Source organism: Lepisosteus oculatus, chromosome 2, assembly GCF_040954835.1.
Source record: "Lepisosteus oculatus isolate fLepOcu1 chromosome 2, fLepOcu1.hap2, whole genome shotgun sequence".
In the NCBI taxonomy this organism is placed as follows: Eukaryota; Metazoa; Chordata; class Actinopteri; order Semionotiformes; family Lepisosteidae; genus Lepisosteus; species Lepisosteus oculatus.
In genome coordinates this window covers 22,098,545-22,124,159 of record NC_090697.1, presented here as the reverse complement: position 1 = coordinate 22,124,159, position 25,615 = coordinate 22,098,545, and the positions used below count along the sequence as shown (strand labels likewise).

At 36.5% G+C, this 25,615-nt stretch overlaps 1 protein-coding gene across 3 annotated transcripts in view; it reads right to left on the bottom strand.

The window, feature by feature from the left end:
• The window catches only part of snx9a (sorting nexin 9a), a 53,382-nt gene extending 33,983 nt beyond the window's left edge, over nucleotides 1–19,399 (bottom strand). For 2 of the 3 annotated variants that reach the window (XM_015351879.2, XM_015351887.2), the window contains exons 1-4: nucleotides 19,028–19,398; nucleotides 11,388–11,474; nucleotides 10,656–10,730; nucleotides 3,914–4,006 (exon numbers count right to left, since the gene is read on the bottom strand). In XM_015351879.2, the coding sequence (XP_015207365.1) occupies nucleotides 3,914–4,006; nucleotides 10,656–10,730; nucleotides 11,388–11,474; nucleotides 19,028–19,039 (267 nt within the window). In that variant the 5' untranslated portion in view covers nucleotides 19,040–19,398. Of the gene's footprint in view, nucleotides 1–3,913; nucleotides 4,007–10,655; nucleotides 10,731–11,387; nucleotides 11,475–19,027 lie in introns of all 3 variants that reach the window. The other variant, XM_015351871.2, reaches the window with a different exon arrangement.
• Between the last annotated feature and the right edge of the window lie 6,216 nt (nucleotides 19,400–25,615).

Below are 25,615 nucleotides of genomic sequence, written 5' to 3'. Positions count from 1 at the left end.
GGACTTGTAACTGGAAGGTTGTGGGTGCAAATCCAAGTAAGACAGTGCTGTTGTACTCTTGAACCAGTCACTTCATACAAATTACTCCAGTAAAATATCCTGCTGTATAAAGGAATGCAAGCATAAGTTGCTTTGGCTAAAGGTGTCAGTCAAATAAGTGAGTCTCCATTACTAAAATCATCAAAAACTATTAAAAAATTAAAAAAGGCAGAGTTCTCGGAATGCAGGTACTGCCTTTAAAATGCAATCAAATGCAATGTAAAATTAAAATGCAATGCTGACTTACTTAAGAACAAACTCTAAAGCATGTATGTTCCCCTTACGTAGCACAATCTTACACAGCTGGTGATCTTCACTGCTTTTATTTCTACAGCATAACTTCATAGAAATAATATGAGCTCCTCAACTTCTTTTGGTGTTGTCAACAATATATTGCAGATAACGAAACTGTATAACCAAACATATTTAATCACTATACAACACATAATTTCAATAAACAGCATAATATTAATTTAATTATATTACTGTCACATAAGCTATTAATATAATACTCACACTGCAATATTGGCAAAAGAAATTACACTGCAGATCATATATTTTTGGTGATATCTTAGTATAAAACACTCCTGGGAGGGTAGAGTTTGTACTTCACTTTAAGTTTTATGATGTTTATCTTTGATGTGATTCTTGAACTAAACTTTTAACTGAAAGGGAACAGGATCTGAGACATGGGTTGATACCTCATGTTTACTTGGCCCATAACCTCATCCACTTCACCCCTAGGACTTTGACTGACGGTACAGGGAAATCACTGGGATTTGGGCTGGCCAGTACCCTTGCACCATGAGCAGTTGGGGCATTATATTGGGATGGTATGAGTGATTTATGTGTTTTTATGCCTCCCTTATGGTGTTAAGTGTAGACTGCAGGCGCGTAACATGGACAGCAGACTGGCTACAGACACGCTATCAACAACATCCAGTACCTGGATGGGAGACCTCCTGGGAAAAACTAAGGTTGCTGCTGGAAGAGGTGTTAGTGGGGCCAGCAGGGGGCGCTCACCCTGTGGTCAATGTGGGTCCTAATGCCCCAGTATAGTGATGGGGACACTATACTGTAAACAGGCGCCGTCCTTCGGATGAGACGTAAAACCGAGGTCCTGACTCTCTGTGGTCATTAAAAATCCCAGGGCGCTTCTCGAAAAGAGTAGGGGTGTAACCCCGGTGTCCTGGCCAAATTTCCAATTGGCCCTTATCAATCATGGCCTCCTAATACTCCCCCTCTATGAATTGGCTACATTACTCTGCTCTCCTCCCCACTGATAGCTGATGTGTGGTGAGCGTTCTGGCGCACTATGGCTGCCGTCGCATCATCCAGGTGGATGCTGCACATTGGTGGTGGTGGAGGGGAGTCCCCATTACCTGTAAAGCGCTTTGAGTGGAGTGTCCAGAAAAGCGCTATATAAGTGTAAGCAATTATTATTATTATTATTATTATTATAATTAACATGGCTAGTGCAGATGCAGAAGTGCATTCTGGACCTCAAAACGACCCCGAGTGATTTTCTTAATTAAAAAATCTCTTCAGCTCTTAGGTCAAATAATGTCCCGATAAGAAAAATATTTTCTGTGATTTTATCTTTTGTACAGTACATCCAAAAATGAATTTTGAGATCTCAGTAGAGAGTACTTAAAATGCAATCGCTGTACACAGATGAAGTACAATACAAAGGCCCTAGCACTGATTAAACCTGCAAGTCGTATTTTATCATGTGATGAACAGCCAATTGTCATTCCCATTTATTGCCTCATTTGGAATGGAAATTCGAGCTGGAATGGTAGATTTATCAACTCGTTCTAAAGACGGTCTTACCAATTCTGTTTTCTGAATCATTTCCTGAATCTGTTTTCTGGATTCAGCATTTCCAGCCAGAGTACGGGTGGAATGGGTGTAGTTTTAAAGACATTAAGCAACTGGCAATACGTTTTATTTTCTGTTTTTGTAAATATTTCTCTGAGACATTACTGGTATACCACTAAGATAAAACCAAGCTGATAATGAGCAATAGATAACCTACAGCAGTTTTGTTTCCCAGCAACTAGACCAGGTGATGTACAATCACAAGATCTTTTAGCATAGGAAATACCCTCATTCATCTCTAGAGTTGTCTGTGAATGTGAAATACCCTAACACATAAACTCTTAATTGATCTAAAATCTAAAGAAAATATGTTTTGATCTTATTTAAAATAAAATATTGTGAATGTGGTGCTTTTCAGACAATGTTTGACTGAGCTCCATAATGTGTTGCTGCTTTTCCTTATTTTGAATAATATAGTTAGCTGAATCTACACAAACTAGTACATTACAGGAACCCAAAAAAACACACAATCACTGTGTGTCAGTCACTAAAACATAGACACCCATTTCCATACATTCTGCTTTAGTGCAAAACAGACCTACACATAATTCACAAAACTCAGCTGGTTCCCAGCCAGCCAAAAGAATACATTCTGTGAACTGAAGAAAGGGCCTTTACTGTATTATTATGTATTAAATAGAAACACGGCTGCCTTTCACAGCTCAGAATAAAATTATACTCAGTAAATATTTTAAAACAAATGTCTGTTAACACACATGCAGAAAAAAATATGCTATTTGTTATCTGTTTATATGAATGTAACAAATTTACTGTTGCCCAAGTATTTCAGCTATAGACCAGTGTTAAGTACAAATGAATCTAATGCCAGTGCTGATGTTGGTGAACACGCAAGCACTGCCAAGTTCTTTATAATCAGCATCCATCGATAGAAAAGTAACTGTCATGTAAATGTCGTGATTTAATATCGGTAAAGGCACATGTCTAATCCATTTGTCTTTGCAACTTATATTCACCACATAACAGTTTTACTGTGACATTTCAGGACATGGGAGCTATCCTGAAAGCAGTCATAACTATGAGTTTGTCTATATAATTATAAATGTATGTACTGTATGAATTAGAGAGACAGAGGTGTTTTAAGGTTAGCATTCAGAAAAGAATTAAAAAAGAAAAAACTGCATTACAATTATTTTTAAGATAATTTAGCTGCTGGCTTACCCTCGTATGAATTGTATTTTGCTTCATGGAGCTGTAGTCTAGTGATTTCTAGTGTTTCTAGGTTGCTGTTAGCGCAATGTTTCTGAGGATAAAATGTCTGTGCTCTGATCGCTTAGAAAGTAATGGAAATAAAAGATAGCTAGCTAAACCTTTTACCATGTCTAAAACTGCTCTGCTATTCATAACATTATTTTAGTGCTCTATTGGCACAAGGGTTGACTTTGGAATTTAAATTGTACCAGGTTGTTCTACGCCTCTGCTTCACACTTCTACCACATCCATTGCTGAACAATTTTCTTGTTTGAAGGCAAATTCTTCTTGTTTGAATTTACAGCAAGAGTCACTTAGCATTAAAGAGAACATTAACAACTAAGAAATGAACAAAAACACCACTGGTTGCCATCTTTTTTTAATCTTCATTGCTGACCACATATTTTTAATATATCACTCTTAGAAATCTTTACAAAACTGTACTTAATTATACGACACCACTGCTGTACAAGCTTGAGCAACAGCTGGAAATGATTCTAGCACTCATTAACTGCAGTAGTATGAACCAAACAAGAAGACAGGTCAAATGGCTTCCTCTCTTTCTATGCTTTAATGTACAGCTTACACAGGAAGATTCAAACACACACTACACTTTCTACTCATATCCTGTGTAAACTTGCATTTTTTTTTACAAGAAACCCCAAACAATGTTTTCACCAAGGTAAAACAGCATTTTATATCTGAGCATATGCTCACGTGAGACAATGGACCATTTAATGAATCTAGAAAGTATATCAATTAAAAAAAGATATTAGTTATGTACCTGATTGCTTGTAGTGTTAGTGGTTGTAGATGAGAAGGTGTCAAAAATTGAAAAGTCAGGTACTGCATTTCCACCAGAGGATGGTTTAGTGACCTGAAAAAAACAAATTAAAAACATATTATATAAAGATATAATTTGTGCTTTCAAAGTTTTAAGCAGATTAAATTGACCAAGGTGCAAGTCATAAGTTGTTAGGAAAAACAAAGAAACAATAATGATTCAAACATATGATTCAAAATTCATGTTAAAGGGAAAAAATATAAAATATTAAAATAAGTGATATTGTACTGCCTAGCAAGGTCTCTTATTGTCACACGATGCTGTGTTTTGTTTTGCAATTCAAATCAAAGTTTGCACAACACTCTGTTACATTCTGCTTTTCCAGTTGATTTGGATTCAGCTGGAATTCTGCATATTTGACAAATGAGGGTCTTACAAATAACAATTTAGTTTACAACTACAGTTAGAGAACAGCAACAGGAAATTAACTTTATGGTGTTAACTTGCTTCAAACACAGCCTCTACCAAGATCAGAATGAAATAGTTTTTGAAGTTTCTAGCCATCAATCTCAAACATCTCAAAACATTTAAAATATTAGACATAGCTGCTCTTCAGACTGCTACTTCAGCTTCCAGAATGAATCATAAATTGGAACCAAACTGAGTTCACATCTCAAAACTACCAACGTAAAAGAGTTATTTATAAAACAACATTAAGAAATAAAAAATGAAAGAACACTTCATGTATTCATGTATTGAACAGCAGAGCACAAACTTGTGCTTGGGAAGAAAAATTGTTTTGTGCTACAGCATGTGATAGTGATTGCCAGGAAAGATATTTGTTAAGATAAATTCAGCTTAAACTATAGTCCTTATTCTTCCAATACTTCCAGTCCTTGTTCTTAACATTGTTTCATGCATATACACTATTGCTGAATTATCTTCTTTTGTTCCTTCCAAGATTAAAAACTAAATCATTTAAAACAGTAAATATTTGTAACAAATTGATAGCATTTAAAAATGTACTGTAGTTACCATAACTTTTGTATCAATTCACTGGGGTATGAACATAAAGTTTAAAACAAGGAGAGGTCACCTGGAGCATCAATATAGTTTGTGCCAGACTTCCACAGAAATAAAATGCTTCCTGTTCTCAGTATCAAGTGCATTTCCCCAAAGGCTCCTTTTGGTTTGTGTTTCATATTGAACGATTAAAGTAATTTAAGTGTATAGTAAGTTTTGAACTCTTTTAGTGAGAAAGAAATTGTGGGCACCCCTGGTCGAATTGCATGTTTCACTGAAACTCTCAAGTGAAAAGACATTATCACAACTTCTGCAGGATACAAACTTAAACATGACATATTTCTTCACATGTTAATGCACAACTTACTCATTATTTGATTAATTTAATGGAATGAAAAAAATAAAACAGTGAATGTGGCATGTGCAAATGTTTGGGCAGTCAGTACTTAGTAACACCTACTGTACTTTGGCAGAAAATCACAAATCCCCAATGTTTCTTGTAGCCAGCTAAGAGTCTTTCTATTGTTGTTTTAGGAATATTTTCCCCACTCTTCTTTGCAGAACACTTCTAGATCAGATATATTCTCAGGTCTTCTTGCATGCATCTCCCCACAGAATTGGCATACAACTGTATTACATGACAAAAGATTATTAAGTCATAAATGGTTTAAGTGTGCAAACTGCATAGCTACTGTTTTTCCCAACTGTAAAGGTATGAAGTCGAACAAATAAACACCATAGACGTAACATTACTGTGACTTGATTCATCTGCAAATTAAAAACAGAAAATGAATTCAATATAAGTGAATGCCTCCACACTAGTTTCTAAATTAATAAATGGAAGTGAAGAATCTTTTTAAAAATCTATTTAATGGACAGGATGGATGATTGTAATGCACTGACCATATTTTTAATGTTACTGTAAGTAATATTAAACAGCCAGATGGCACTGGTTTCTAAAGTGAAATGGATAAAAGTGCTGCATAACAAGATCGCTATTTGCTTACTCTGAACTGTATGCAGTGTAACTGCACAGAAACACTTTAAAATAACTGTACACACCATGTCTCAACTTTCATGGATGAGGATTTTGATAATAAAATTAATCAAGCTAATCCCACAAACACTAATTACACGTTTACACACTGAACAATTTGAAACGTTCCAGGTTAAAAAAAACAACAACAAGTGTATTGTCACAAGAAAGGGAATTCCTAATTTAGCCCAATAAGAGAACAATTTTAGTTAACTACTCTTTTGAACATGGAAGCAATTTCATTGAGAAATTGTGGGGTAATTTTATTATAACTGATGTTGCATTCGAACAAAAAAAAATAACTGACAATATTGTAATTTGAAATGTACTTGAAAACAAACTTTCAATTCCAACAATATACCAAATGGCTTTACAAAATGATTTTCTCTTGCTAAAATTTTAAAATGCTGAAAACAAAACTTTTCAGTTTTTAAACTAAATAAATTCCAAGCTTTGGACATAAAGAACATTAAAACATTAACATTAAACATTAAAAGAACAAGTTACAAATATGGCCCATCTTCCCTTTTGTCAGTTAGTAGTTAACCGATATACAGTAACAATCTCACATTTTTCATTTCTTGAAAGAAGGCAGCGCTTCGGCTTCAACAGTAACTTGAAACAATTTCATATTTTCATGAATTGTACATAAATTTATCCATAATTCTTTGAGGCAACAACAGAAATAAATTGTACTCCAGGAAGCAAAATATAAATAAAAACTTTCTACCGGTTTTCTGTAATTGATCATGAACTGGTGTACCCTGGGTGGCAATAACTGAAGTGATATGCAGGGTGACATGACATGCAAAATTTAGGTTGATGTGTGAACAGGACTCGTGTTTCAGGTTTAGGCTTGGAGTTATGAACTCAGCACACCCCTTAAGTGTAATACGCCTGTAGGAGAGGCTCCCCAGGGAGACATGGTCCACATAACCAGTCTTTGGACATGAGAAAAGGGGTTCTATCCTTGATGCATCCTTGCCCAATAACCCATGTAGAGTGTATTCAACAGTATACTGTAGTACTAGATTTCCTGTCACAGGCCAAACAAGAGATTGGCTCAAAGAAAACGTAATGCTGAAGACTTGGGATGTATTCATTGTATAACGCCCTGCCTTTCCTATGATGGTATCAGATGGATCCATGACAACTGATGATTGGAAGGCATGAAAGCCTTCTACTTTGTAATCTGCAATTTGTAATGGTCAATCTTTCCAAATTTTTGAAACACATTCTTCAAAGCTTTTCAGGGATGAAATGTTGTTCAAAGATAAAGAAGAATGAGTTACGTGTCTTCGTTTAGGTTATTTCACAGTATATTTCAAAGCTTACTGTATATAGCCTAAAGGAAGTTGTATCTTGGCCAATGTTTTGAGAGCTCAGAAAAGTAGGTCCCATCACTGAGCATGTTACCTTGCATTTTGAAGATCCTTGTTGAAAGCAGGCATTAAAAATCATTCATAATATGACAGGGATAGCTAAAATCATGATAGGAAGCTATTTTTGAATTGAGAGCTTTTTAAAGAACCAGTTTGTTTACAGAAATGTGACATATCAATGATGCACTTTGTTTTATGAAGAGTTTAACCTTTTCATCAGATTAAGTAACTGCCTATTTAAAAGTTAAAATACAACAGATATTTTATTTACATTTTTTAATATATTATATTTATTTAAAGATATTATGTACTTATGTGACTGCACTTTTTCATCCAGACAGTTAGCTATAAATGATATAGAAACAAGTAATAGGTTTATTCCATGCTGGAAAAAAGAAGAAAGAAAACACAAAGTTTTAGCCGTGGATCCTTCTTCAGGTGTGACTTCAGGTCTTCACACCTGAAGAAGGCTCCACGGCCGAAATGTTGTGTTTTCTTTCTTCTTTTTTCAGCATGGAATAAACCTATTACTTGTTCCTTTGCAGCTTACACATGCTGACGCAGCTACCCACCTGAACTATACATGATATATATATGTGTATGAAAGAAATACATGAGTAATGAACATTTGAATTGATGATGAATCAAAAGTAAAAATACAGGCTAGCAAATAGTAAAAAACCCCAATACTCACCTAAAACAGAGCACAATTAGTAAGGAAATTAAAAATCCTGGGAGTCATATGACACATCTCAGCAGTCAAACTTATGTGACTTTTAAAAACATAGACGTCATGTAAAACAAAGGTAACAGGTTCTGTAAGATAACTGTGTTCTTCTTTTACTTAAAAGTATTTGATGTGTGGAATTCCCCTACTTTCAGCGAGATGGGGAATGATTCAAAATAGTGATTTGGAATATTTAAAAATAAAAAAGTAAAAAAAAAAACTGAATCCTGAGGTCTGACTTGTAGCATCCTGTTGCATTTTTCCACAGCTGGAAAAACAGACTTGCACTCAGATGGGCCTTTTCCTCTTTCTGTGCCAAGTCCCCTTCTCTCGCCCTCCACTTGCACTATGGTCTCTTGTATAAGCAGTCTAGCTTCCAACTGTCCAGGACATTTGTAAACAAGCAAAGCTTCTGACCTCAGACCGAGCATTTACAAATCACTCTTTAAATGGAGGTTTTAGCTTCTGCCACTTACAAATATACAAACTCATCAGTTTGTATACCATACCATACGATCAGATGCTAAACCATCTCTTCAGAACTGGACTGATATCCCAGTGTCCAAATTACCCTAGATGCCACTGTTGATATAACAACAAAACTAGCGTATTATCTAGTATAAAGAAACTAGTCAAGCTGCCAACATTTTGTCCTGGATGTAGTCATTTTGGTAGCACTAAATCACCAGATTCCCAACAAGCTGATGTCTGCATTTCTGGAAATGTTTTTTTTTTGGTGGGGGGTGATTCAGAAAGTCAAGCAAGTAGCGAAAATCGCTCTTTGTTGCCCTCCTGCCCAAGCAGAGCTAAAGGTTTGTCTTCCCTTGCCCTTTATGACATTCGTCAGCAGGTAACATTATAAGAGTCAGAAATCACTTCACTCGGGGTTAGGGCATTGAAATCCTGGATTGACATTTTATATTGTTACAAATGGAGGGGGTGGGTCATGAAGCTGGTTAAAAACAGGAATTGACCGAGCGGTTTAGTTAATAAGTGAAATGATTATTCATAACTCCAGGCTTGTAAGTGAGATCTAGCAATTTCCCGAGCGGGTGGTATAACTAGAGGCACGTGAATCCTTTATTCTCTGGCACACTTGGTTAAAACAAACTTTTATTACAATAAACTACACAAGACACAAAACATAAAACTCATGTACTGTATTTACAAACAAGGCGTTTCAGAGACCTAACATTCTGGTCACCCAGAAAACCCCAGACTGCTACTAACACTAAACTCTTAATATGCCTACAGAGGCCACACAAGAGATGAGCTTCTAACTAAATCCAAAGCAACCTGCAGTTAAATCTCTCTTTCTGCACCCTGGATGCCACAAAATAAATGGGAACCTATATCCCTATCCATAAAATGCAGGAAAGACATTTCTAACTGAGGTATCTTTTAAAAACACGGAAAAGCACGCTCTCTAAGAAGTCCCAAGTCCTTGTTTCTTCCTTTCTCTCTCCACTCTTTGTCTCTCCTCTTCCTCCCTCTTCTCTCTTTTCTCCTGTGCTCTTAATGTGAACTTATACTGGGTCTTTTGCCCTTCTCCTTTGCAATCATTAATCTACAACTTGGCTAGGCATACTAAGAAAAACTTTACTATTGTTTCTGCAAGGGACCCCCAAGACATCAGCAAACATCCTCTCTGCTTTGAAGTTAGAAGTGTCACTCTTCCCAGTGTCACAAACTTTATGTAAAAATCTTAGAGACACTTCTCAGTCACCCAAAGCTGTAACAATATATAATCTAGAATTCAAATAAGCTGAGAAGTAACATTTCTAGGGTATCTCCACGTTCTTTATACAATAATAATAATAATAATTGCTTACACTTATATAGCGCTTTTCTGGACACTCCACTCAAAGCGCTTTACAGGTAATGGGGACTCCCCTCCACCACCACCAATGTGCAGCATCCACCTGGATGATGCGACGGCAGCCATAGTGCGCCAGAACGCTCACCACACATCAGCTATCAGTGGGGAGGAGAGCAGAGTAATGTAGCCAATTCATAGAGGGGGATTGTTAGGAGGCCATGATTAGTAAGGGCCAATTGGAAATTTGGCCAGGACACCGGGGTACACCCCTACTCTTTTCGAGAAGAGCCCTGGGATTTTTAATGACCACAGAGAGTCAGGACCTCGGTTTTACGTCTCATCCGAAGGACGGCGCCTGTTTACAGTATAGTGTCCCCATCACTATACTGGGGCATTAGGACCCACATAGACCACAGGGTGAGCGCCCCCTGCTGGCCCCACTAACACCTCTTCCAGCAGCAACCTTAGTTTTTCCCAGGAGGTCTCCCATCCAGGTACTGACCAGGCTCACACCTGCTTAGCTTCAGTGGGTTGCCAGTTGTGAGTTGCAGGGTGATATGGCTGCAACCAACTGTAATGTCTTTGTGGCAAAGCTTTTGTATGGATTTCATTGTTGTTTAAAATGACCAGTATCTTGAGATGATGTACTGTACCATGTACACGTGCTCTTCATGTCATTCTGCTCACATTTTTTCCATTAATAAAACATACTTGAAATGTTTCATGAATGACAAATGAAATAACTTCTAACATACCTCAATATAGTCTTCTGGAACCAGACCTACTTCGCCTTTAGAATTTTGTGCTTCCACCCAACCTCCGCCGATAGTCTAAAAAAAACAGAAACAAGAAATGTAAAGGTAAAACCAGCACCTGGAACCACCAAATTTCAGGTCATTAATTAGTTTACTGATCATTATAAATCCAGGCTTCCAATGGGTATCTGCAAAAGGAAACAAGAGGTTGACATCAAGTGCTGGGTTTGTAATTTCTTTAAGGGTTGGGGGAGGGTTGCTGGGCTTTAGATCTTAATAATCTCAGATTTCTTTGCAAAGAGCTGGGCTAATGCATTAGCAAGTGGATATTCAGAGCTTTGGCGTCATGAAAAAAGCAGTTGGGAAACACTGACAGTTAACATAAAGCTGAGAGCAAACAGCTTACCTACAGCAGTACCTGGAAGATTGGCCTTGGCCTTTTCTATCAGGGGTAATGTTTATACGTCAGGCATGAATGTGTTGTGCAAATAAAAATGTCCTTTCAATAGATTTGGGAATGTTTATTTCTTAGTGCAGTGGACAATATAATAAAAAAAACTCTTTCCTATAGCTAGTCATTTTTAACTGTTAGTATTGCATTCAATAAAAAGAAACCAACATCAATGCATAACTGATCAAAACTAAAGAGATGATGTTTACTGCGAAATTGCCACTGCACAGATACACCCGTCATGTGCTCTTCACTGGAGTCGGGCCATGTCACACGCTTACCTGGTTAGTAATAGTGATTGTCTCGCCTTCTTTCACTGTCAATTCATTGTTTCCAGGCTCAGCTGTGAAATCATACAACACCAGGGCCTGCAAAAAAAAATAAAATTTAAAGATCAACGATGTGTAAAGGACTGATTAAATACCTTTATGTCTGTTATTCTGTGAGACATGTTTTCTTCAAGTTACAAACATCGTTAGAGGTCTGACCTACCAAAGCCACAAAATACAGCTGTTACCTCCACAGCAGTTTTAGAAAAGGAAATGGTATTGATAAAATTTAGAGTGCTGTTTTATATGCTTGTTTTACATACTTTTATATGAATATCATTGAGAAAAGAATGACAGAAACAGTTTTGTTCTAGCAGAATCCTCCTTTTAGAATAAGAACAGCAAAATTAGTAGAATAAAGAATAAGAGTATGTAATACTGACAAATATATTTTGTTTGATAACGTTCTTCAAAACATCTATAACTTCTGTTCTCTTTCCTTGACTGTGCCTATCCCACAGAATCACCAACCACAACTAAAAAATGTGATATATGTCATTAGGGTACCATTTTACATTTCAGTCTTTTTACTGAAAAAGCAACAATTTCAGTTTCAGAAGAACAATTTAAAAAAACCTAGTTACCATCGACTCAGCAGTACCCAAAATGACCCAACCTAGTATCCAAAATGAAAAAATAACAACTGAGAACCATCAACTCAGCAGTTCTCATAAAAAGGGCAACAGAATGTGCTGGAATAACTCTCAAACTATGAAATGACATAAAATGTGAAATGGGGGATATGGAGGTACTGTTAATACGGAAAGCTGTTTCAACACACTGCTTAAAAAGTGCTAATTCACTATATTGTGAGAGACATGCAAGTGATGAGTCTTCTAAACTGTCTCCAGTCAGTTGTTGATACATTCTAATATAATTAAAATGTCCAAAGTTCAGTGTGAGAAAAAACATGTAGAAACTCCACACCCACAGATTCAGCTACCAGTGAATAACTTCTGGAAAGCAGAATATTAAGAAAAATAAACGTTTGTGCAAAATAACACCGGATACTATGGGAAACACAGATAAAACTGTTTATATCTGGCTATAGCCAGAAGAACATACATTTCTTTAGCTATTAAACATAATTCAGGCCATGTCAGTTATGTAAATACTCAGCTTCATGAGCAACTTAAAGCACTCCTTTAGGGCTGTCAAAAGAAAAGCCTGCAGGAACATCAAACCCAGAGCAGGAATTTACCTTATGCAAAGAAATAATAAAATTAGCAACTTCCAACACCTGAAAGTTGAAGAGCAAGTCTCTAGTCCCCCAGGACTGGACGAGCTGCCAAATCCAGTATCCAGTTAAATACAGTAGGTGCACACCCCAAGTGTATAGTTCCAGCACAAGGACACAACACCAACTCCACATCCTAAGCAGAGAATCTGTGCAAAAATCCAAGCGTGACCTGTATTACACTTGCTTTAAATTGTAGAAATGAGATCTTAAATGGAGTAGTATTCATATGCATACTGAAATACCCAAAACAAAAGTAATACTTGTGGGGAATTCCAATTGAATACGGTTAGCATTTTTTTCTCCCTCAGGTAGTTTGTTCCTCCTAGGCCACAAGTTAGATAAAACCAGCCAAAGAGCACTTAATATTCTAGGACACACTGAAATAAACACACCAAGTCAGAGATGGCAAAAAATGTCCTTAGATGGCATACTATGAAACTATAATATAAAAGGGTTTCATTTCCTGAACACGACAATGAAAAATATATCTTTTTCAAATGGAAGCATGCTTAAATAGAAAAAAAGTAATGTACTAAGGACGATATTTGTAAAAAAGTATCTCAAACCTTGCCGTATCACCTTTCAGCATCAGGCTGAACTGAATTTTGCTCAAAGCAATTTGAATATGATGTCCAACTTCAGTACATTTGATAAATTAACTTGTTGTCCCTTAATTTTTGCAAGGTTTAACTTGTGCCACCTCACAGTTGATAATGCTGTAGCACTTGTGGTTTTTATAGTTAAAGAACTGAGAAAATAAACAGCTACAGCCACTGCGGGGCGTTTTTTACATTCTCTACAGATGGCCCACGCACTGCACAGTGTGAAGTACACATGAACTAGACAAAGAATTAGTATCTTACTGAGCAAATAACTAGACTTGATGGTACAGATCCAACTTCAAACAAAGAAATTAGAAAACTGTTTTTCAAAACAGATTTACACAGGAAATCTACAAAACTCACTTCTGACAGCAAATAATATAATAATGTAATCAATGTGAATTGACATTAGAAACCTAAATTGAGGAAATGGCTAACGAGGTAAAACATCAAAGATTACATACAGATTGCATCTAAAAACTGGCTAATCTACATGAGATTTTTAGAAATATAATAATTAGACAGGAAAATAAAACCTTTGCATTGTCGCTGCACAAATGTAGAAGTTATGCAGGGCTAATGAATGCAGTGACTAAGCTAATATCCAAACAAATCTAATTAATAACATGGTGTTGGTTTTCAGAAAGACTTTCATGCAATTTCACTTTCAATTTCATGTTAAATTTAATTTAATTTGATACGTACATAAAGTATTAAGCTATGTACCAGTATGCATTACAGTGTGAGACCAAATCCTCAATGGGGAAATGCAATACATTAATGTAACGTATATACATAACATATATATCATATATAAATACAATTTTCAACTGTGTCTAATGGGAAATTTACATCCTACAAGGGTAGGTTAAAGCATACAAATCATTCAGCCTAAAAAACAAGACGAACAAAAACACATTTGTTTGGCAAGCCAAACGAACGCTTCCAGCAGTTTAATCCAGCAGGCTCAGTGTTAACACAGGGCAGTCTGTTTCGAACACAGAGTGGTGAATATATGGAACAAGTGAGCAAAAAAGATGACTGAAACACAATTAAAATACAAAAACACATTTTCATTCAACTATAAATCTGTGTGGAAAATATAAGTGGATATTTTCTTTTCAGATGTTTCCTCTTCCTCTAAGATCTGGTTTCAGTAGCTATGACTCACCCACAAGTCATAACTGCATACATTATGCAAAACACTTTTAAAAGGCTCGTCTCCTCTAAAAGGGAGATACACAACACTTATTTTAGGTTGATACATTTTTTTTCAAAAGGTTACATTGCTTTACTTGCCTAGATATGCACAGATAATCTGATATTAATCAAATCTTTTATAAATCAAACTTTTTGCAGAATGACATTAAACCATGAAATCACCTACACTGCTTCTTTAACACAGATTAAGAAACGTCTTTTAACCAAACACACGTAATGAGATAAAATACAATGTCATTACAAATATTTTAAAATGGCAATTTTTTTAAAACCGTGCATGCTTAATAATCTTTGTCCCATCCCTACTCTTCCCCTCCAGAAAACTTGTTCTGATAAAAAAGTGAGATAGACCAGATATTTACTTAAGATTGGTGACTTGATAATGTTAAAAAATAAAAAAACTCAAATAGTGAGTCTCAAGAGCTTCTTTGCATATTAAAGTGTGTGCCGTTAGATGTTCAGTCCATCCATAACTTGCTTTTGTTTTTGTTTCTTGATAAAATAATAAATCTATTTTTTTCTTTTTAAATAGTATGCAGAACATCCTACAGGGAAAACACAGAGCTGTTCCTGGGAGTTTAGTAGCCTGGAAAGTATCTGGGTACAAAAAGGCCAGTCTCCTGTGAAACAAGGGTGTACCTGATGATCCAGCTCAGACTTATGAGGTACTTAAAGTACCTGCTCTCACTCTGTAAGCATTGAAGACCTGCATATTTCTCATTGTTTTAAAATATTTGTACCTTGTTTTAATACACACATTTCAACATGTACTTTTTCAGCTTTTCAACATGTTCTAAATGGCACCTATCTAAATAGACTCTGGGTGTAAGAACAGAGGACGCAAGCTTTTCCATACTATATCCACTGACATCTGACTTTGCTTTGCACTATCCCACTGAAGCTAATGTCACATAACCTCAGAGCTACTGTATCTGAACAAAACTGCTCTACTTCCCTGTATGATCTTATATTCATTTCTTTCTTTGAATGATTGCTTCTTCAAGAAATGCAGTGTATATAGACTGTTAAAGGTTTACACAGGAGGGTTTCTTATTGTTAATTAAAATGTAAAGCAAAATGTTCTCCAGTATTTTCATCATAGTCACCAGAACCCAAGTTGCAGGACTGTGAACGCATGCACTGCATTTTTTCACAGACCAATAAATTCTGACACATACACCCTCAAATGTTGTTATCTTGCAGGTTTTGAGATCCAGAACAAATCCACTATATTAAGAGGGTAGCTAATTTAACAAACTACTAAGAAAAAAAATACTTCACTTCCCTCCTTCTGTTATGGGGATCATACACATCTTCAATAATACAACATGTGATGCACTCAAACAGTACAAAAAATAGATTATAAACATGGTCATTTTTGTTCAGTACAATTACTGGATTTAAATGCACTGTACAGCTGTACATATGATCAGAGGCAATCACAGTAGGCCATCCTGTCAGGATAATGGTACTGTAAGTGCAACATGCTACACACAGCACCTACAGTACCAGCTGCAACAAGGATACTGTATCTACATATCTTTTATTTTCTAGTATAGTAACATAAAATTTAAATCCATGACTTGTTAATGCCAGTGTAGTTAAAACGCAATGAAAGTAAGTAATCTTCATTTTTGCAATTTGTTTTTTGTCCTATCGTCAACTGCAAGAACGAATCCTTTGGCTTTCACTTCATCTTTTATCCTCTCAGTTTATTTGTCATTTTTTTCATAAGAGCAATGAAAACATCTACCTCACTACAGAAAAGTGCTTGTGCTTTTAATATTCCTTTTTCAGATTGTGGACTCAACCAGATACCTTCACTTTGAGATACACCCAGCAAATGTAAACAATACAGAACAATTCCTCATACCATGAAAAATATTCTGAGGCATGGTCAGGTAGTGATTTTTGAAGGGTGATTGTGGTGTGTGTGTATATATATATTGTGATACATATCCTAATTGGTACTATATAACACAATATCCAAATCATCAGTCAGAGGTTTTAAATGTTCAGCACCAAACACTTATAGTATACGAATTGACCTGGATCTCAGTTTCTTTTCCCAAAAATTCCTTTCTGTATGAGATTACGTGACATAGGGGCTTTGCAAGCCATAACAACAAATTACATTACATTACAATTACAAGTTACAATTACACAGACAACATAATTTCACTGGTAATTATTACACATCAATAATAATTAGTTTTAAAGTACTACACAAACAGCACCTGTCTCTTAAAACATTATGTCACCAATACAATCCTTACAAAACAGATATGATATGCCATTTCATTTCAGAAATTCTTTCTCAGCCTGTGAAATACTAATTGAAAGAAAAATAATTTTATTAAAGCTTAACCATTGTATAATTTTGTTATATAAGGAAAATAAACAAAATCAGTGATATATAAGTGATATAGCCTTATGAATCTGGATAAATTATTTGTTGTAACATTCAATTAATTATGTTTTACTATAAGACAATATTTCTCGGATAAAACACTAAGAGTATATTAATTTCTTTGGATAGTGGTTTACCATGCATACTACTGTATGTCTTCAGCCTTAAAGAATTTAATAAAATACATTAGCGTGAATCACCACTGAGCAGAAAAAAACACTGGAAATAAAATAGTGCAAATATTTGTATAAATATTTATAGATAAGAACTGCATTTGCAGGATACCCAGAAACAGCAAAACACCTTCATGCATGATTTCAATTATTTCTGTTTAGCAGAATCACATGGTGTTGATATACAAGTTTGGTGAAACATCCAAAGCCTAAACTTTGCACACTGTTCAAAAGAAACACTTCTGAAGCAAAGGAATCTAGGGCTATTTAAAAAAGGTAGCAAAAATGAAATTAAAATGCTGACATTTTCAAATTATTTTATAATTCTAAACTTGTACTTGAATATGTAAAAATGACATGAACACTCTGCAAATGTGCACTGTGGCTTACATTGGAGCATGAACAGTAGGTAAAACTTTCTTCCTCTTAAGTAATCCATATCGCCCCAGGTATACAGGTATACAGGGGGCTGCAGTGGCATCCAATTTTTTTCAATCTATCTTAGAATTACTGGATCTGTCCTGAATTATTTCCTTATATCTATTTCAAAGTGTCTTTATGTATTTAAATTACAGCAACAAGATGAACATGTGGACCAATGCAGACAAACTCTATTTGATATTTTATATTGACTAAACCACTGAGAAAGAATTGCCAACTATATAATACTATAATAGTATTAGTTATATTAACATTTAATAATTTTTAATAGTTTTTTACATATTTTACAGTACATTTTAGGTTGATGTAAAACTAATGCAAGCAGCTGACTCTGCATTTAACTGCTGAGTACAGTAAAATACATTAATGACATAGTGCCATGAAATTAGATGTTAAGTTGTTTTACATTTGTGTAGAAGAATATTCAGCTAAAACATTTACAAGCTAAATGCATCCATCCATCACAACTGGTGTGTCTTGATTGATTCATGCTTTAAAACTTAATTCAGAAGGCATCAAAATCACTTTTTGTTTTACAGCAAAATGCTTTGAAAATTATTCCAAATACAGGACAGGTCATTACATTAAAATTATTTGCTGGATTGCAAGTTGCTGCTCAATAATACTGTATATAGCTAACCTTTACAAAACAAATGTTCAAGGAGGGAAAAAACATATGCTATACAGTACGTACTGTAAAAGCAGGATTCCACCCAGTCTGATTTTTTTTTAATCAAGAACATACCAATAATTGACACTGCAAATTAAATTGAAACCTTGCGTTGAAATTTACATTTTAACTTTCTGGGTACTACTGTTCATTTCCCCCTTTTATTAACGATGTTTAATATTGCCTAAAAGGTCACACGTCAAAATTTTCTCGCCATAATGTATAAACTGTGTACTGTAGGTACTCTATTGATAGCCTTTATCCATAAGCAGGTATAATAATAAAACTTTTTAAAAAACAACGTTTGGCTACATAAATATTACAACGTCATCTTCATACGTAGTACTCATGCTGTAGTCACAATTTTAAGCAGTTTGTCCACTTAGTAAAACAAACTGAGACAAGAATACAATCTCATTTACTGGGTTAATTTTCTATTTGAGCATTTTTCACGTTACATATAACCTCGCGTGTCCAGAAACTACAAATCCCAACATTACTTGCGTCTGATATGACCCGCATTGGAAGGGTGGAATAATGTCACAAGACACTTTTAATGATATATACTGCACATATTTCGATGGAGAATAAACAGGGCGCTTAAACAGAGTTCTTACGCTAAAGGTGCATACGATTGCGTGTTTTATGTTCGACTGCAAAACCAATACATCCTTTAAGATTAAAAACACTGTTTTTTAACTAAGCTGAATAGACCTTTTTTTAGTTCAGGCTGAAACTGTACCTCCAGTTTTTGCTTCTGCATAATCGAGGCAGTTAGAAAATGAATAAGAAATGCATGCAACTTTAAAAAACAATAGCATAAAATTCACCTTACCTTCGAAGCCATTACTGCTTCATTTATTTATTTTAAAATATTTTTGAAAAGTTACTTTATCGGTTCCTCAATCAGCCATTCCCTTTTCCAGCCACTGAGCGAAAACAAGGCAGTTCTTCTTGGGAGTGCTGGTGAACTAATTTTAATACATCACTAAATACAGACTGCCCTTTGACCCGAGGAGGGGAAAAGGCAGTTTAGAGGACTCTAGTTTAAGTAATCCACTTCGGACTGAGTTTCGCTAGATTTCAGCTTCAGTTTAGTCCTGTATCCCGAGCACGGCGCGAAGTTAGTGGAGCCCTGCGTCTTATACTGAGAGAACAAAACCGGAAAGGATCTGGAAGCAACACCAAGATATTTATGACAAGTCAGCCTGCAGATACGGTTCAACTGTTTCTCCGCTGCACGAGTTGAGGGCGCTGTCCTACGAAATCGCTGCTATATACAGTACTAGTAGTTTCTAAACTACATTTTTTATACCAGGCATAATCAACATAGATATGCGTCTTTATTTAAAAATGAATATGGGTTTGCTGTATGGTTTACGTAGAGGTAAATGGGCCATAAAATATGTCTCATTGCATCAGCTTTATCAAGTTATTTATTGTATTGATCGTTATCGCTTATAACCAAGTGGTGTAGAAAATGTATTAAATGTTTTAAATTTTGATCATAGCATTTCTAGCCTTAACCCAATGTATGTATTATGTAATTGATACGTGTTGGTTTCTACCCCCAAGTCATGCACACCGAATTGAAATGTTGCTCCTTTCCTAGATGTGTGCTTCGGGACCTTTGGATGAAATTCAGTATTTGCCAAGCGCTTAGCTTACGTTCTTGAAATCCCCTTTTGACAACAAAAGGAATTCAAGTTTTGATAAATACAGGACCTTGATTCCTTTAACGTTATTTAAAATAGAGCGTTAAATTAGGGGGAACCGCAGCGGACCTGCCATTTCACTATTGTAACCGTATAATATACAGCTTGTAACGTAATTAAAATAGTATATGGATATCATAAACCATACTAATATTAAATTATTTTATATAATAATGTAACATTTGCCTGGTGTTAAACGTCTCTTTGACCTTCCACCCGTCACCTTTAGCTCACGTGCTTCTCTATCCCCACCCTGTATAAGGAGGGGAGGCCTCTCTCTATACCTCATGCACTGCTAGCAGAAGCTTCGCTCATTCTCCACACCCAACCCCCTTGTGTTTACAGTTACAGTACCTGTAATCTTTAAGGACAATAAGTCTTAGTGAACCTGCTCTCCTACTGTACTAGCCTACACTGCTGGGGAATTGTCAGTATAGGAGAAATCTCCTCACCTGTCTAAGCAAAGGCATAAAAGACGAATGGAAAGCAGACTCCTGATGCAGGCCAAGAGGGAGACAGGACCTCTCACCAGGGATGAAGCTCGGAGAAACATGCTGGAGATAGGCCAAGTCTTGTCTGGGCAAGAAAAAATGCCAAAAGAAGTGCGAAACCTGTTTAAAGTCTTTAGATGCGTTCATCTCTATGGAAGCGTGGTGACCATGCTGGTGCTACAGACACTACCCGAGTGTTGTGTGTCACAGCCCAGTGAGAATCTTGAGATCTTTGCTGCTGACCTCCACTACCTTGTGCAAATATCCTACCTGTGCCACCCCTGCTTAAAATGTCACTAGAAGTGTCTTTATCATGTAAATCAACAAAGAAAACAGTTATTCAAATGGTTCTTAGGCTGACATTGAGGCAGCTGTCAGGAGAGCTTTGTAGAAAGGAAGAAAGTTTAGAGAATGTCAAAACCCGATAATATTTATTTGAAAAATACCTTTTCAGCAGACAGGGTATACTTCACATTCAGTAATAATTCCCCAATTCCCCAATTTACATTAACCACATTTGCGGGCCCGTCTTTTGGATGATACGTTAAACCGAGGTCCTGATTCTCAGTGGTCATTTAAGATCCCCAGGCATTTCTCAATAAGAGTAGGGAGTTATCCCGGAGTCCGGGCCAGATTTCTGCCCTCTGCCTTTACCGTGGTCTCCAAATTGTCCACATGTATGATTGGCTTGCACTTCCCCTGTGATTGACTGGCGCCCCATCCAGGGTGTACCCTGCCTTGCACATGTTGCTTGCCAGGTAGGCTCCGGCTTCCTATGACATCATATGGTAAAAAGCGGTTTGGCAAATGACGTGACATGACATTTGTAGGCTCCTATTCTCTTTTTGCATGGATCTTTCAACCCTCCACTGGCTTCTCTCCCACACAGAGCCCAAGGGGAAGTTGGCCCACTGGATCACAAAACTACAGTACAACCAACCAGATGAGCACCATCTGAATGGAGATTCCTTATTCTGGAGATCGTGTGCAGAGGAAGGCTTTGCGCACTGAGGAGCAAGAGCTGGGGCGCTACCCTCACCAACCACAAGCTGCCTGAACCCGCTGCCTGATCTCACACCCTCAGGGAACACCAGTCAAGAGGCCAACCCACATACAGTAGCTGGTCTGTCAGTGGCAAAGGCTGAAAGGTGACCTACATACAAGATGGCTAGACAAACTCCTTTAACAAAAGCTCTATGGCCACAGTGCCTGCGTCTTCGGACTCTTCATGGCACTGGGTTCATCCTGGCTCCAGTTTAAGCATGTGGCAGGTTTTGGTTCCTTAACTGCTATGACCCAAGTTGCCACAAGCCCACCTCGTGGAGTAAGCCACTTTTGGGTAACCAAGAATCTCCAACAACTCTAAAATATATTTCTTTATATTTTTCCCTTTTATTCTATTCTCTGTTTATGCATTTTAGTTGCACTCTTCAGTTTTTACCTCCCTATCAAGTTCTTTCCAAATTTTTTTCAACAGAACGTTTAGGTCAGGGGGAATTGTGAAACCAGTACAGCAATTTCACAATTTAATTTTCACGTTCAGTGCAGATTTGCTTTCTTTACTGTTACAAAGTACACAAGGATAGCAAATTCACTTAAAGGCCCAAAGCACAAAGCAAAGCTAAACATGACTTACTATACTCCTGAGCAAAAAACAGCAGGTGTTGCAATCGATACACTGGCATCCCCTGTCCCCTGAACCTTCAAATTGTCTTTTCTGTCTCTCATGGTCTTAAGGTCTTTGCACAATTGCCCCTTCGGCCTGGAATCAGGGTTGGGTCTAAAAGGCAAATGTTTCTGCATTTCTTAGCCCTGGGCCAAGCTCTGAATCCCGGTGAAAGGCCACTGACAGAATAGTCAGTGTAATCATGGTAAGGAGAGGTAAAATGAGGAACTATTGCAGTCTGTATGCTTTCAAAGAAATTCAAAGTCTGCTGTATCAGAAAGACATCAAAAGGTAAAATGATCCTTAAACTTAGTTGACATCTTCTTCCCCACTCAGTGATTTACTTATTTACTTTTCAGATGTTTTGTCTGACATTTGTTACCCAACACACTTGAAGGAGGTTATGCAGCTGAAATATATATATATATTTTACTTTTTACTTCTCCTTCAGCTTTTGTTAATATCACAAATGGCTAGTACGAACAGAAAAACAGAAGAGGTACTGTATATCATAAAGAACATTGCCCCCTCTTGCGTTCTGTGACACTGCCCTGTAACAGGGATTATATGTAAAGTACCTAAGTGTATCATTCTCTTCTTTTTCTATCTTTAATATGGCCAATGCTGACAGATATCACTAAAAACAAGTTAACTGCGAGTTGCCGTCTTGCAATCATTAAATAATACAATAAATAAACCTTGATTACATGAATACATGAAGGTTTACATTTAATGAATCAAGAAATTACAGATAAGTATATCAGTTCAGAAGACTATGACTGTTTTTAATTGTGAGTAATGCGTAGTGTTTAAAAATATATCTATATAGGTTTATTTTACTGAACAAAATATTTTTGTATATAAAGAAGAAAGTTCATAACCAAGATAGGAGCAAAGAGTCAAGAAAGTCACATCAGTTCAAAGGAGTTCTCAGCAAAGGAAACTGAACTGTCTCCTTTGGAAGGCTCCATATCCAACAGGGGTCTCCAACTCAGTTCCTGGAGGACTGAATATCTTCTGTTTTCTGTTCCAACTAGTCTCAGTTACTTAATTGTTCTGATAATGTAATTCACTCCATAATTGTAACACTTCTAACCAGACTCCCACACAGTTATAGCTCCACACAGAGTTATAGCAGCTGACATTTTACAGAACATTTTAGGTGGTTTCAGGTTGTAGGTAAGGATGTGATTTCTGTCGTTCTAACAGGAAGAATAACTGCTAAAAACAAATGGAAATTAGTTTTATAATGGTAAACCAATATAACAAAATTTAAGAACAATTAGACAAAATGTTAATTAAGAATTTAGAATTCAAAATTGTAGTATTTCAGGTGAAACATCAACTCAAACGTTTATACCTGTGTTCTAGAACTAATGCAGATTTGCAGATTTATTTTTTCTGTGTAGAACTTGTGAATTTCCATTACATTACCTCCACCTAGTGGACCACAAGAATATAAAAAAAGGTACCGTTCTGTATGTTTTCTACAGTTGTAAATGACAATTGACAACGTCATACCAGAAGAGCTAATTTAGACAAAAAATAAGTTTTAAAGAAATAACTTAGTGAAGGGTAAGTTATACAGTAGCTTGCCACAATAATTTAACTGGAACACGATAAAAGATACATTTTAAGTACAGTATCTTAAGTAGACATTTTAAGTATACCTTCAGCTGTATTTCAATATATTTGCTGTATTTTCAGCCTGAAAACAGGATTGAAAGAATAGAGGGAAACAACTTTTTACAAAATAATCAGGTTTTTCAGACGTTGTTTGAAGACTATGAAAAGAATTCAACAGACAGACTGCAGCACATTAAAAAGTTTACAATTCTGTATTTCATACATGCATATTACTCTTAATGCTCTGATTAAAATAATTCTTGATTCTTTTTTTCTTAATAACTCAATGGTTAAGTATCTATGAACTGCAGAGGGAAGAGAAGGAGAACATAAGGGGACACCACACCTCCTGCTGCACTGCACACCAATAGAACCTGGATTTGGGGATTATACTGAAGATATTGCAAAAAGCACCAGCTGAACAAACTTAAATCATGTTCTCTGGTTGGGACTGTTAATTCTCTGCCCATGACCATCAATAGACAATCTGTCAATTAGAAAATGCCACTCTTTGATTCCTAAGATTAGGAATTAGTTGTTTCCAACCTTGGAGAGTGAGATGAATTTCACTCTGTTGTGGTTGAATGGGATAGCCGTGGACAGACTATTTGGCTGTTATTTTTTCTTTTCTGGATTCTCTGAGGGGTGGATAGACGGAGGGTCACAACCAAACTTTCTGTTTGGTATTTTTTTTTTCGAGAGTGGCAGAGCACAAAAACACAGCACATTATTCAAATTTTCAGTGGCAGCACAGTAAGGTGTCCATGACCCTAAGCATTAGAGTAAGTATCATACTTATAATATTTCACGATAACTTCTGTTTTTAGGCTTTTTGTAGGACACATTAAGACACTGTACAATCAATGTCCATTTCCCTTTATTTTTATGTACCTCTATAGAATTTGGACCCGAGTTGGTTTGTGGGTTCCCGCCATCCAGGTTAATGGACACATGTCATGGCTCGATCAAACAGGGTGAGGCTCCATTAATCCACAGTCAAACGCTTATTGAAAATCACAATAACTCTGAGCAGGACTGAGTGTTCTGCCAAGATATCCCCAATAGAATAACCCAAGAAGCCACAAAGAACCCAAGAGTAACATCTAAGGAGCATCAGGCCTGTCTGCAGCAAATGTAAGTGTTTATGTCACAACCATCAGAAGAAGAGTGAAATGAGATGATTTTTGTGGGAAAATAGCCAGGAAGAAACCATTGCTGTATTCCAAAAGAAGAACTTCATGCCTGCTGTCAAATATTGTGGCGAGAGTATCTTCTTTTGGGGCTGCTTTGCTGCTTCAGGTCCTGGATGCCATCTCTGACAGAAACATAAATTTAGCATTGTTCACAACTGATAACAGCAGTGTTTTTACTATTACTATTAAATTTGACTATTTACAAGAATTAAATACATTAATTGTATAATAAGAAAACTTATTAACCAGTTTGAAGAACATATAATTGGTTGCAAACAAGAACAAGATGCTCAGATCTACAAGAATAACATGTCCTTTAACATTGAAAGTCATAACTCTCGGGTTCACTTGGGTATGCGCCCTCGCCACTGCCACCTCAGGTTGGCCCCCCCACCGCTGGGGACTCAAACCCGGGCCTCCAGCATCACTCAACAGGGACCCAGCCAGTTGAGCTAAAGGGAAATCTCCTGTCAGCCCGGCGGCTAAGGTACCTGCTGCTCACAGGGAAGGGCGGTGACGTCACCGCGCTGGTAAGCCGGCTCGCACAACCTGCAAAGTCGGCCATATGTATTACAATAGGAACATTTATTACAGTTAATAATAACATTAACAACAATAAATAACGATAAACAAGATCTGTTACTTCAAAATTATAGCAAATCATAACTTAGAAATTACTGCATTGAAACCTTTGCAGAAAGAAATTGTAGAAATAAATATGTAATTAATAAA